General features: G+C 39.5%; 1 protein-coding gene across 1 annotated transcript; it reads left to right on the forward strand.

Annotated features, from left to right (window-relative positions):
• Window positions 1-12,637: 12,637 nt before the first annotated feature.
• On the forward strand, window positions 12,638-14,617 carry LOC309478129 (piggyBac transposable element-derived protein 4-like; the record flags this gene model as incomplete). Its single annotated transcript, XM_082141669.1, has 2 exons — window positions 12,638-12,654; window positions 12,882-14,617. The coding sequence occupies 2 exons, from the start codon at window positions 12,638-12,640 to the stop codon at window positions 14,485-14,487; spliced, it is 1,623 nt and encodes a 540-aa protein (XP_081997795.1). The 3' UTR covers window positions 14,488-14,617.
• Between the last annotated feature and the right edge of the window lie 201 nt (window positions 14,618-14,818).

The following is a 14,818-nucleotide window of genomic DNA, read 5'->3' on the forward strand; positions in this document are numbered from 1 at the left end:
GTATGAGGCGCCACGTAGGATTTAAATCAAACTTCGCTTATCAATACATACATAACACACGTGCATATACACCTATAAATTACTCGCATATACATGTATACTATTTCTCACCTTTCGCCGCTTCTATCCTTCCGGGTAGCGGGTTTCTGCCTGATCTTCATCTCAACCAGACACCTCCATCTGTCACGATCGTCTGTATCTTCCTTCTCTAGGCCACACCACTCCATGTCTGTCTTTATGGTGTCTTTCCAACGGTGCTTCGGCCTTCCCCTCTTTCTCTTTCCTCCTACTTGTATCTCCATGGCTCTCCTTATGTCCGCCTCTTCATCTTTCCGGCGATACTATTGGATGTAGATACTATTGGATGTTCAAAATACATATATGAAATACACGTGCACACTAATATGAAATCCACACCACTACATATTATGTTAGTAATGAATGCATATACACTTGTGAATAACTTGCATATACATATAAACTTGACGCACGCATACACCTATAAATACTAGCATATACATATAAACTTCCATGCATATACACCTATAAACACTCGCACATACATATACACTCGCTGCACGCAGACACACCTATAAACACTCGCACATATAAACTTCCATGCATATACACCTATAAACACTTGCACATACATATACACTCGCTGCACGCAGACACACCTATAAACACTTGCATATACATAAACTTCCATGCATATACACCTATAAACACTCGCACATACATATAAACTCGATGCGCGCATACACATCCATAAAACACACGCGCATACATACAAAATAAAACGTGGATGCATGCTTTAGTTGTGTATATATGTATATGCGAGTGATTTCATATGTGGATGTAAAAACGAAAAAACGAATAAAGGGGCCGTTTTCTCGTTTATGCTTATTTCATTTCAAATTGGAAACAAACTATCAAAACGTACACGGACCCAAATGCGGTAAATAGGCAGGTTACTTCCGTGTACGTACAAATGACTTCCTTTTACACTGAAATGCCTTCCGTTTGCACTGAAAAGTTCACGCACATCCACATATGAAATCACTCGCATATACATATACACAACTAAAGCATGCATCCACGTTCTATTTCGTTCTTCCTGACCACCAGAGGCAGTGCTTCACACTGGATACTATGGCCCTGTCCCAAATGGCACACTCCGGACTTGTGGACTTCCTCAGAGTCCACACTTTGGTGACGTCATGTAGTGCAGACCTATAGGGCCCTTGGCGCGAGTCCACGAGGGCGCATTGAGAGGTATTTTTGGGACAGACTCGATCGGCATGCCGGAAATAACGGTCTGGTTGTTGTTGGACAGGAGAAATCACATTTTTGCGCTCCGACGTCTTATCTGCATGTCCACTACACAGCCTAATTTTACAGTTCTATATTTTGATATTATGCATATCACCTGGGCATTAGACAATAGATAAATCATGCTTATTTAAATGATGTATACAGTTGTACATAATAATACATAATGTTCCATTTTAACTAAGATTACAATTTTAAAACATAATTTAAACATATTTTTTTCAATTTACAGGTTTCAATATTCATACTATGTTTACATATGACTCAGTAAAGCCCTGCCATTCGGTTCTATTTATTTAATGAATCATAATGCGATCGTATTATTAAACACGCTATTATTATGTTTGAGACATCAACCACTGGTCGATGACCATAATGTTTGTATAAACTGTAGGTAACAACTGGTAAAATGTACATTTAGGTCATAAAAACAGTAATATTTTCTTCACAGCCATGTCAACAATTATCCGTGAGTGAAATCTCCTCCCATCTGTTGTCTGATTGGCCTTTCGCAAGGATTCCTGGGTAGTTAAAGTGCGTGGAGGCTGCATCTATGCGGGCTTCGTGGAAGACCGCTTCAAGGGTACAAAGGGGGCGCTGCTGAGCACACTTCAGAGCGGTAAAATGCTGAATGGGACGGCCTACGGACTCGTAGACTCAGCGAGCACGCGCAATTCAAGTCCACGAGACCGAAAGTCCGCATGAAGTGCGCCATTTGGGACAGGGCCTATCTCTCGTTGCAAATGCATAGGTCGAGTCTAATACAAACAATGTCCCTCGTGACCAGGATGACTCGGGGTGCTCCCCTATTTAACTCCGTGACTTCCTGCAGACTGTCCCTATAATCTTCTCGCGTGCACGTATGCAGGTCGTAGATTATATATATTTTTTAAAAAACTGGAATCCGTTTGTAATGTATTGAAGACAGGAAACCGCATGTGGTTGAACTGAACTCTCTTTACTTGTGTGCAAGCGGGAAGGAAGTCGACCGGAAGTTGAAGCCGGCCGCGTGCCACCATCTTGTAGCAGAACTTCACCTGCTGTTAGCATCCCATTGACTCCCATTCATTTTGGCGTCACTTTGACAGCGAATAACTTTACATCTGAGGCGTTTGAAGACTCCATTTGTCCATTATTTATTTCTAAAGAAACACGACAATGTATAAAATGCTCCATTACCTTGTAGCTGACGTTATGGCCCCGTAAAAACAGTTTTTGTAAAAGTAGGCTAACGATTGCGTCATAACCACGCGACTCTCTGTCGCACAGTAGAGAGATTACCGTATTGACGGGAGGAGAAGCTCGCGGGCAATCGGGGAGACGTGGAGGCAAAATGACAAAATAATTAATCAGAATACCTAGCAAAAGTTTCTCCTGCTCCTAGCTCATGGACACCTCCTACTCACGATCTCCGTCTCTACAAGATTCGGAAGGGAATGATTCAGATTTCTCATGCCACAGCCACTAGAAGACAGACGGGTTGCTCACGTCACATCTACGTCGTCAAGCTCTGTTTGAGTCTGCGCGTCAGGAACGGAAGTCCTAAAAAATCGCTGAAAATGGGCTTCACTTGCCTCAATTGAGTTCCAATGAGATGACTCTGTCCATTTCTTATACTGTCTATGCTTGTGTGTGTCTATACAACACAGACGGTGTCGCAATGGCGCCTCACAGTGTTCACCTAATTACACTACAACATGTACACATAATACATGACCCATCTCCCTTTTTTTTCTTTTTTTTTACATTAACATAACTTGCACACAACAATAAACTTAAGTTACTCTTAAGACTTGGCACTATACTGAATTACTCCCGGTACCTACTAGGCCTACCAAATCTTGACACTCTCTCATTACCCACTGCACGAAATTGACGATTTCCCACAGGCGAACTCTTGGCATTCTCAGAAGACGAACAACTTGCACTAGCGTTATTGTCCACATTGTTTTCCTGCTCTGAATTCTGCTCAAAATCTGGTGAAGGAACAGGTAAGTCTTCCACAGCTTCAGTTTGAGGTGAAGGACGCAACGTCTCCTTTGTTTTCAGCAAACCTCTTCTATTCCTTCTGAAGATGCAACTGTCTGGTGTTTGAACAATGTAAGATATTGGTTGTTGAAGTTTGTCGAGAACCACTGCAGGTTTCCATTTGCTATCCTATCTAATTCTCACTCTTTAATTTTTCTTCAATTCCGGTAGCTTTCTTGTCCCACGATCAAAGTATTGCTTTTGTTTGACTTGCCTGTGACTCAGTCTGTTACGCACCTGTCTGAAAACCTTGGGCATCAGCAGCTTCTTTGACACTGGAATCTTTGACTTCAGTCTTCTTCCCATGAGTAACTGTGCAGGGGAAAGGCCTATCCCATTCAACGGTGTGTTTCTATACTCCAGGAGAGCAATGTATGGATCTCTGTTAGTGTCTTGTGCTTTTTTCAGCAGATTTTTTATTGTTTGCACTGCCCTCTCTGCCTGACCGTTTGACTGTGGAAATCCAGGACTTGAGGTCCCTTACGAAAAAAAAGTATACTTCAAGTTCATTTTATGAAGTATACTTGAGTAATGTTCAAGTATATTTTTAAGTATACTTTATGTAGTAAGTATACTAATGTCAATATGTACTAGTAGTAAACTTGTAAGTGTACTATTTTAATAACGCTTGGGACTAAATTGGCCCACTTGAAGTATATAAAAGTATACTATAAGTGTAACAGTAGTAAACTTTAAGTGCACAACTAGTTCATATAATTATGTTTCTCATTTGTAGGCTACTGCAAGTGAACTTATTAAAACTCCTAGCCAATACCAGATAATGGTACACATGGATAATACTGTCTGAGGCAAAGCTGCAAAATCAGTGCTCAGTTTAGCGCATACGGATCCACACCATTTATGACTGAAATGTTCGCATTGTACCTCTCTCTGTCTTGTGTTAATAGAGTCTCTTTATAATCTCTGTCACTTTGTCTCTTCATGATTTTCGTAACATTATAAATAGAAAGAAATATTCGAAATTTGCTTGTAAAACTCTATACTGTCTATGTTAAAACTTTGTAAACACAGCAGCTTATGCCCTCAAAGATGGCGTCTCCGGGGAGGTCACGTGACATAAATTGGCCTGTGGGAACTATGTATAGGCCTACTGCAACTGCAAAAATTTTATATAAATAGTAAACTATAAGTATAATGTTAAGTTCACTTAAAGAAAACTTGTAGTATAAAACTACTAAACTAGTAGTTTACTGAGAGTATACTTCAAAGTTGCTGCAAGTATTAAAATAGTAAACTACTAGTATACTCATATGAGCAATTCCGAGCCTGGAAATATGTGCATGAATATGAATACACGGCATGAAAATAAACAAAACTTGCGTGCAAATTAATTAATGTAACGGTTAATGCGGAACTACTTTATACGCGGGTTCTTTAGGGACATAATTTGAGATTGCAAGGCTGGAATGTGTGTGTGCGTGTGGCAGAGTGAAAGAGAGAGTCACGGGCGCGATCGAACAGTGGAAACAATGTTGTTTTTGTATGTTTTTAATACCTCGTCATTTTGTATACAGGACATCATTCAAACTGCAAAGTGTTAACTTATATTTGTGTACACTCGCAATAAAACACAACAAATTCTTGCGTGTTTTGAGGGAGTTTCTTTCCTGTTTATCCTCGCCAGCCATAACCTCCATCGTTGTTCTGACGCTTAACGTCACATTCATGAAGTCTAATGATGGGTATACTGTAAAATCCAAATTTAACTGAACCTCCGCCGGCACGATTTGAACATCCATTGACCACAGAAATGGAGCCGGGTCGGCAAATGCCCGTATGTTGTGACGTCATGTGGGAACTATGTATACTACTATGCTCAAATGTTATTTTTTTATATTTGAAAAATACCTTTAAAGGTGCCCTAGAATGTGAAATTGAATTTATCTTGGCATAGTTAAATAACAAGAGTTCAGTACATGGACATGACATAAAGTGAGTCTCAAACACCATAGTTTTCTCTTTCTTATTTAAATCTCGTTTTTGAAAAACACCCCTGAAAAACAGGCGAATCTCCACATAACACCAACTGTGACGCAACAGTCGGGATCATTAATATGTACGCCTCCAAAAATTTGCATATGCCAGCCCATGTTCAAGGCCAGGCGAAACTGCGCAGCCGAATCATCAGAAGTTCTGCAGGTGAAGGATCATAGGGAAAATGGCAGATCTATCTCTAATCTATCTATCTATCTATAATCGGATACCGCTACAGTTTAATTCGAAGTTGTTAGTTTGCTCTGCCCATTTCACCACGGACTGTTTTTCTAACCTGGAACAATATCAAGCAGCCAGGCTTCTCTCGGCGTCACAAACGGACGAAGGGGGGGGGCGATTTCAACTAACGTTATATTTCCGCAAGCGGTAAGTAGTGATTTTATTAACGATAATTTACACTGTGTTATCTAGATCCAGCGCGATATTGTTTTTTCCTCGAGAGACATCGTGGCTTGCAAACGAGCGAACGAAGCATGGCAGTTGCTCAGTAGTGTTTGGATGTACAAATGAACACAAAAATATTTGTTTAGCTCCTTCATCCGAGCCTCTGGAGAACCAGTGGGTTATGTGAATTTCTGATGTGTAATTGTTCAAGTTCAGACAGATAATCTTTCTCTTCAAAGTCGTTCAACACCGTAAATGCATCAGTAAATCGCGTTGCAGTGATAAGATCTTCATTCACGCGATCAACAGGCTGTCATCTGCTCAATGGTCATCACTGCAACCTTTTATGTGATGGGAATAGATCTAAATACTTAAAAAACTTCTCATGATTCGTTAATCCCGATAGCTGTAATAGTAAAAACGTATAAAAGCTGTAATAGTAAAAGTTTTCCAGATAGCTCGAATGCCAGATTTCATATGCAAGCATGTCAGCCAATCACAGCAGTGGGCGTTTACATTGAAGTCTCACAGCAGACACGCCCCTTCAAACAGAGCGTTCAAATCAGGGGATGAAATCGGGCTTGGAAATATGCCTTTTATTTCTAAATTATAACAACTTTTGATCTAAAAAACATACTAATATTATAAGGGCACCCCAGGAAACATTCTAAAATAATAAAATAATCCATTCTAGGGCACCTTTAACTCTACTTTAATTTTAAAAACATTTTATTAGCTTCATGCATCCTTTTTTATCAACACTTGAATGTCAGTAAGTTTCATAAAGGCAACATTTTAAACAAAATAGTTGAGAAAATCAAATTTTTGTCAAAGACTACGCCTTGATCAGATCCAGAACGATGATCAAAACACAGGTGGAGTAGATCGAGTCCAACACCCCCAAAGCTTCACAGTCGTTTTCTCTTCATGGGTTACGCTTCATTTCATTTGGAAACATTAAAGCGACACTATGTAACTTTTCAACCTTCATAATATATTTCCAAGATCCTTGTGAATGATGGTACATCGACTTACAATAGGTTGAATGACACGTCTGCCATAGCCTGACAGGGTCTGTATCGCTTTTACTGGCACTATGTAACTTCGGTGTTCGGGTAGTAACAAGAGCACAAAAAGAACTACAAAATTCGACTGCTTTACGGCATACGTCACTTCCCCCACCACTTCGTCAAATTTGGACGTGAGAGGCCAACCAGCGTTTGTTTTCGGCTTTCGTGCGTATGTTTTTGTCATGGGGGTTGTTTACACCTGGCCACTTCATGCATTTTCTCAGATCGGATAGCTATCCGATCGTGAAAAGTCCAGGTTTAAATGCCCTCCGAAACGCATTTGAGACGGATTTGAATCCGATCCCTCAAACCACTTCAGGAGGAGATCTGAGACGCATTCCAGACGAAACTGAACAAGTGTAAATGCATTATGGTTGTTGAAACCACATATGTAAATTGTACTCCTCCCAAAAATGCTAAAAATAAATAAATAAAAAAAACGTGTGAGAGCGTTGTATAGGCTATTATGTTATATCCAGATATGACGACGCGCTGGAACACGCATCACCGCAGATGAGCAACTGCATCAAGCCAACGTGCAAACTATCGCAAATCAAAGTGAAAGTAAGTCGCAGACGCTTATCACACAATCTTCATCATTAAAAGTAAAGAAACGAAATGATCTTACCAGGGCTGTTACTGCTCTCTCTTATTGCGGTCTTTGATTTTGAAATTTTAGCTGATGATCTAAAATGCAGCTCATATCTCGGTGACGTGCACTCCATTAAATCTGCATATAGCGCGAGAATTGAAGATCGAATTTAAATCCGTTCCGCAAAAATACATTTATGTGACCAGGTGTAAATGGAATCGTTTTGATAAATCAGATAGCTATGCCTCACGAATTAGTTTGCCAGCGATTATCATGAGAACAGCTTTCAATATCTCACATAATTATCATAAATAAGCCTAACGTAGAGGTTGTAAATAGTGTAAACGAGCACAATTTGCAAACTATTCTGATAAATTGCAATAATCATGTCTAATGACATCATAACGGCCAATGTTATGAAATAATGCGACGTACATTTAACTTAATTTATGTTATCTGGCATTTTGTAATGTTTACATTCCAATAAAAATAACACAAATTAAATTATACAGTAGGCCTAGACTATAGACTATTTACTTGTGATTTAGCTGCAATCATGTAAAAATGTTATAATATAATTTACGACAGTGCAAGTATTCCACAGCGACTCTAGGGGTCGCTGTTTGACAAAAACACAATTTCTACTTAGTGTGGCTTTAAGCAGTTTTGATTTACAAGCTGTTTAATGTTTGATATTACATTATTTTACATTTGAGTGAGCAATCGTCTATCACTTGTTTCAGCTTCTTCTTCTCCTGTGTTTTGATCCAGAGATTCTGTACTAGAAGATGTGTCATAGCGCCCCCTACCGTATACCAGTGAAAACATGGATAGCTGGAAAATTCAGTCAATGGTGGGAAAAGTTCAATTAAAGTAAATATGTACACTACCAGTGGACTAGCCTACACAAAAATTCAGATATGCAGAATTAGAAACATATCTGTTTTATATCAATATTTTAATCAATATTTTCAAACAAAGTTTCATAAGACTATATATGAAAAACAATGTAAAAAAAAGTATATTTAATAGGCTACTCGATCAAAAGAGTTAACACAACTACAAGCCAAGTATACTTTGAATAATTCAAATTTTAAGTATATCTCGATCAAAAGATTATAGTATAGTATAGGCCAAAAGTATAGGCCAAATATACTTGGACTTTTCTCTCAGTATAAGTCAAGTACACTTAAGTGTAATTAAGTATATTTTTGAGAAGTATATAAAATGTAGACTGAAAGTATGCTTTCTTCTTTTTAGTTGAAAAGAAGTATACTAATAGAACACTTGAATAAACTTATTTTCCATGCTTATTTTATTTACTCTATAAGCTATTCCACCCGAAAGTTTGTTACTATATAAAGCTGAACATGTTAGTTTATAAGACGGTGTGTAATATTATGTTTTAAAAAAAGTATTTAATAAGCTACTCAATCAAAATAGTAAACACAAGTACAAGCCAAGAATACTTAGAATACTTAATTATACTTTTAAGTATATCTCGATCAACAAGTATAGGCCAAATATACTTGGACTTTTCTGTCAGTATAAGTCAAGTATACTTAAATGCAATTTGAAGTATATTTCTGAGAAGTACATAAAGTATATTTCTGAGAAGTATATAAAAAGTAGACTGAAAGTATACTTTCTTATTTTTAGTTTAAAAGAAGTATACTAATAGAACACTTGAATAAACTTCTTTTTCGTAAGGGGTAGTATGAATGAACTCCCAGCTGGCTGAAAATGCTCGCATTTCAGTACTTACAAACTGTCTACCATTATCTGAAAAGAGTTCATCTGGCACTCCGTGTCTGGCGAACATTGATTTGAGAACCGCAATGACTTGCTTGCTTGTCATATCATTTAACTTAGCGATTTCGGGGTACTTGGAAAAGTAGTCCACAACGAGGAGGTAATCAGCATCTCTGAAGTGAAACAAATCCATTCCAAGCTTTGACCATGCTCTTTCTGGGACAGGATGTGACACAAGTGGCTCTCTGGAATTGCTGTTTCTGTGCTTATTGCAGATGTCACATTTACTGACAACATCTTCAATTTGCTTGGCCATCCCTGGCCAGAACAAAACGTCTCTGGCTCTTTCCTTGCACTTTACGATACCCATGTGTGCTTCATGGATTCTTTCAAGCATTTCATCTCGCATTTTGTGTGGGACTACTAGTTTACCATTTTTGAGCAATAGTCCATCTGTGTAACTCATTTCCTCTCTAAAGGTCCAGTACTGCTGGATAGGTTTTGGTACTTGTCCTCTTGAGTTTGGCCACCCTGATTGAACCGCTTCTCTGACTAATCTCAATTCTTCATCCTCTACAGTTGCTGACTGAAACTGTTTTTTTTTTTCTTTGAAACAGGTAACTGGTGAAGTATAAAACTCACTTCTATCTCGTCCTCTTCTCTGCTGTCCTGGGTGCAATGCTCTTGAAGGTAAGCTTTGCTCAATGCATCTGCAATGTGCAACTCCTTTCCTGGAACATATCTCACCATCAGGCTATACTTTTGCAGTCTCATCATCATTTTTTGCAGTCTGGACGGAGCTTTATGGAGTGGCTTTTTGAAAATGATCTCCAACGGCTTGTGGTCGGACTCAACCTGAATGCAGCGTCCATACAGATATTGGTGGAATTTTTCACAGCCATGCACAATTGCTAACAGCTCTTTTTCAATTTGTGCATAGTTTTTTTCACTATCTGTTAGTGCTCTCGAACCGTACGCTACTGGCTGTCCCTCCTGAAGAATCACAGCTCCTAGACCTTCTGAGCTGGCATCCACAGACAAGGTAACTGGCTGGCTCACATCATAAAATTTCCAGCCCGATCTCATCCCAAGTCGTCATATACTGACGGTTTTGACATTTCGTATACATCAAACACACATGGCACCCTTTAGCGTCAATATGAGACGCAGATAGATATGGGCCAGAAGGCGACTCCTAGCGGTCTAACCCTAACCCTACCCCAGACCTAAACCTACCCATAACCGAACAAAGCTCTGTGCGTGTCATATTGACGCTAAAGGGTGCCATGTGCGTTTGATGTAGACGAAATGTCAAAAGCGTCAGTATATGACGCCCTAGGATGAGAATGCGTTGAAATTTCAACACTGGTGCTGTACTCACTAGCACTTTCAGACGATTGAAACTGTCTTGTTGTATACTCTCCCAATGCCAGAGTGTTTCTCCTTCCAGCAGCTTTCTAAGAGGTGCAGTCACTTCTGAAAGATTTGGGATAAACTTTTCTAAGTACTGCAACATGCCTAAGAACCTCTGCAGGGCTGACTTGTCCTGTGGCTCCGGCATCTCAAGAATAGCTCTTACTTTTTCATTGTCAGGTTTCAGTCCGTCTTTGCTCAGAATGTGACCTATGTAGCTGATTTCACTTAGGCCAATCTTGCATTTGTTTCTGTTCAGTTTCAGGTTTATGCTTCTCAGTTTTTCTAACAACTTCCTCAGTCTGCTGTCGTGTGAGTTTTTGTCTTCTCCCCACACCAAAATGTCATTCATTACATTAACCCCCTGAAGTCGGCTGTCTCGCCGGCGATACCAGCTCGCTTTTTTTTTTATCAGTTCAAAAGAGATTAATTTTGCTCTGTTGACTTTGATATTACAAACACGTGTCATACATCAATCGATTCTGTTAAATGTGTATTATTTTTGTGTATACTCACAATAAAAACAAAGTGTTTTGCTTTTTGACAAATAAAGAAAAATAAACACGAAGCGAGTTCTGCCTTCTCTCTGCCAGTGTAGTCCATTCTGAAACGCGTCCGAAAATGAACAATAACTCCGCGAATCCTTCTCACACAGACACGTGATATATGTCTTTATGAAGCTTGAAATCTCTTCTTTTAAACGAAGTAATTTATATAAAAAACAAATATTCTCAGCTTATGTAATCCGTTTGAAAGCAAGGAGAGGTACCGTTTTTCCTTCTGCTTCATTATCTCTATAATGAGCTGAGGCCGCCCCGCCCCCGGCGCTATTCAAATGGTAAATAGTTTAGGTAATCTATTTGCATCGCACACGCCCCCCGATCAATGCCATAAAAACACAGTCTCTTCATCCGATTCACTGATAGTTCATCGCGCTCCGAGGATGGCACGTTTCTCCGGTAAAGACGCCCTTCAGATGATTCTGGACAGCGAGGAAGAATTCACCTTTTCCTCAGAGGAAGATTGCAATTCGGACGATGAACGGGTGCATTTTCAAGAGCGAATTGATCCCGCCGAGGATACATGTTCTGAGTAAGTTGTTTACTGTTATATAATTATTTTTCTGATAATATAGAACTCATATGAATTTTCAGACTATATTTTGCCTAGTTTTGGCTAGCTTTTGACATCTTACAGGAACGATTGCCTTACAATATCCCTAACATTCGTGTATACGCTCAAGTGTAAACTTTTTTAAATGTAATATTGCTCTTTAAACATATTTGTATATGAAATATATTTCACTCAGTTTTGATTAGCTTATGACACTGGTTAAAATGCTAAAATACTGCCTTATGCGTAATGTAGCATGTTTGTGAATATCTGCTTAGGTGTAATGTGATTTAGTGCAAATATATTTCAGCCTCTGGTAAAATATGTGATAGGCTACTGTCTAAATACATTATATTTTTATATAAATGTTCGGTTTTGGTTAGCCTATGACAGTGTTTATCATGCTTCAATACTGCCTTATGCGTAATGTAGCATGTTTGTGAATATCTACTTAGTTTATATAATGTGATTTAGTGCAAATATATTTCAGCCTCTGGTAAAATATGTGATACTGTCTAAATACATTATATTTTTATATAAATGTTCGGTTTTGGTTAGCCTATGACAGTTTATCATGCTTCAATACTGCCTTATGCACAGATGTTTGTGAATACAGGTGTAAATTTTTTAAATGTAGTGTAGTGATCGTTCGCGAACGATCCGTTCATTGCGTGCGTCACTAAATGCATGCGGTGTATATAGCCCATCAACAGATACTCGCGGTGACGCGGTCTACGGCCCATAAATAGATATTTCTCCATCCTATGGCCTATCAACAAAACATTGTGTGTCCATAACCATCAATTGCTCATCAGTTTACTTTGAATAATGTATGCTAACAGTTTTACTTTGTTGTTGTTTTTTTAGGAATGTGTCAAGCTCTCCTTCTCCAGCACCCCGCAGAGGGGCACGCAGGTGTCCTTCAGTTCTCAGTGCGATGGAGAATCATACTGAGTAAGTGCATAGACGTAATATTTTACAGATGAAATGTAGCCTGATTGTGTTTACAGCGTCATAATATAAAAGTAGCCTACCTATTCTTGTGTGAAATGACAAAAAAACGTTGTCTTTTTTTATCCATGGCCATTAGTGATCGATAATGATAATACAATTTCTTTGATTGTGTTATCAGCATGCTCACGTGTTTTTTTTTGTTTTTTTTTTGTGTTTTTTTTTTACAGATGTGACAATGAACATGTCCAAGCACCTGTCCCGAAGAGAGCCAAGGCAAACAAGCAGGCAAGCAACAGGCAGTCCACTCTGGCATGGAAAACAGAGACTGATGTTGACATGGTTCCACAGACTGTGCGCTTCCGTCCTGCACGGGAAACTGGACCACAACTGAGCCCTGTTGACTCACATTCACCCATGAGTCTATTCAAACAATTTTTTTCAGAAAGTGCTGTCTCAACTCTGTGCCACAACACCAATGCTCAGGCTGCCAAGGCAACTGCAAAGGGCAGCAAATATAAATGGACAGATGTCAGCATCAGTGAGATGTATCGCTACATTGGGTTGCTATTTTACATGGCCATGGTGAAGGTCAGCTCCATCAGCGACTACTGGCGGCAAAGCAGTGTTTTCTCCGTACCCTTTCCAGCTACAGTTATGTCCCGGGACAGATACCGCATCATTTCATGGAATGTGCACATGAGTCACCCAGATGCAGATATGGATAATGACAGAAAGAGGGGCACACCTGAACATGACCGTCTTTGCAGGGTCAAACCTCTCATGGACACGATCCGTCAGGCTTGTAAATCCATCTATCATCCTAAAAGAAACTTAGCTGTGGATGAAAGAATGGTGGCATGCAAAGCACACACAGGTATGACGCAGTACATGAAAGCCAAGCCAACCAGATGGGGTTTCAAGTTGTTTGTTCTTGCAGACTCATCGAATGGATACACTGTGGACTTTTCTGTGTACACAGGAAAGAACAACTTTCCCACAGGCCATGGACTGTCATATGATGCTGTAACATCTCTTTTAGACCACACATTTTTAGGTTCTGGGTACCATGTGTACATGGACAATTTTTATACAAGTCCAAAGCTCCTCAAAGACTTGTTTGCAATGAAGTTTGGTGCATGTGGGACTTACAGGGACAACAGGAAGGACTGCCCTCGGAATGCAGCTAATTCACTCTCTAAAAAATCTGCCAGGGGATCCATCAGGTGGATTCGCGATGGTCCTCTTGTATTTGTGAAGTGGATGGACACACGAGAGGTATCTGTCTGTTCTACCATCCATCCTGCTTATACAGGAAACACTGCGCAGAGGAGGGTGAAAACGCAAGATACATGGAGGACAAAGACATTTCCATGTCCTGCACCTGTGACTGAATACAACAAGCACATGGGGGGCGTTGACCTGTCTGATCAGCTGATACAGTATTACACAACACAGCACAAAACCATGAAGTGGTACAGAAAGATTTTTCTACACTTCTTGGACATTGCTTCCACCAACTCTTTCATTGTGCACAAAGAGCTACATGGTAACTTGTCCCATAAAGAGTTTATGGAGCAACTTATCACAGAGCTCTGTGGTGTGTCACAGAAAACGGCACCAAAACGGACCGATAGTGACCATGTACCGGTTCCAGGAGCTGAGCTGACTTCAGATGACAGGGATGTTGCCACAGTTGGTCGCCGCTCATGTGTGCATTGCAAAGCAGTGCGTGGTAAAAAGCAATTAACACCATGGAAATGCCAGGCATGCAATGTTCACTTATGTCTTCAACTGAACAGGAACTGTTTTCAAGAGTGGCATAAAGATGTGTGACTGTGTTCAGATGTGTGTGCTCTGCTGACCACCTTCCACTAACCATCAGAGTTCAGAAATCATTCTGATATGTTTTTTTGTTGTTTTTTTTGCTCACATTTGATTCGCTTAGAGCCCGCATCAACGGGGCATAAGCATTTTACTGTGAGATACCTGCCTTTACTTTTGTTTATTTATCGCTCACAATTGCTTTGTTTATAGCCGACTGATTATTTTTTTATTTACTGTAGAATATACAGCCACATCAAATAAGCTTTTGTTTAGCAATTTCTGCTCATATGTTCTATATATATATATATATATATATATAAATACAATTTTTGTCAAAAAT

This window comes from Leuciscus leuciscus (assembly GCF_965113295.1).
Source record: "Leuciscus leuciscus genome assembly, chromosome: 16".
NCBI classification, from domain to species: domain Eukaryota; kingdom Metazoa; phylum Chordata; class Actinopteri; order Cypriniformes; family Leuciscidae; genus Leuciscus; species Leuciscus leuciscus.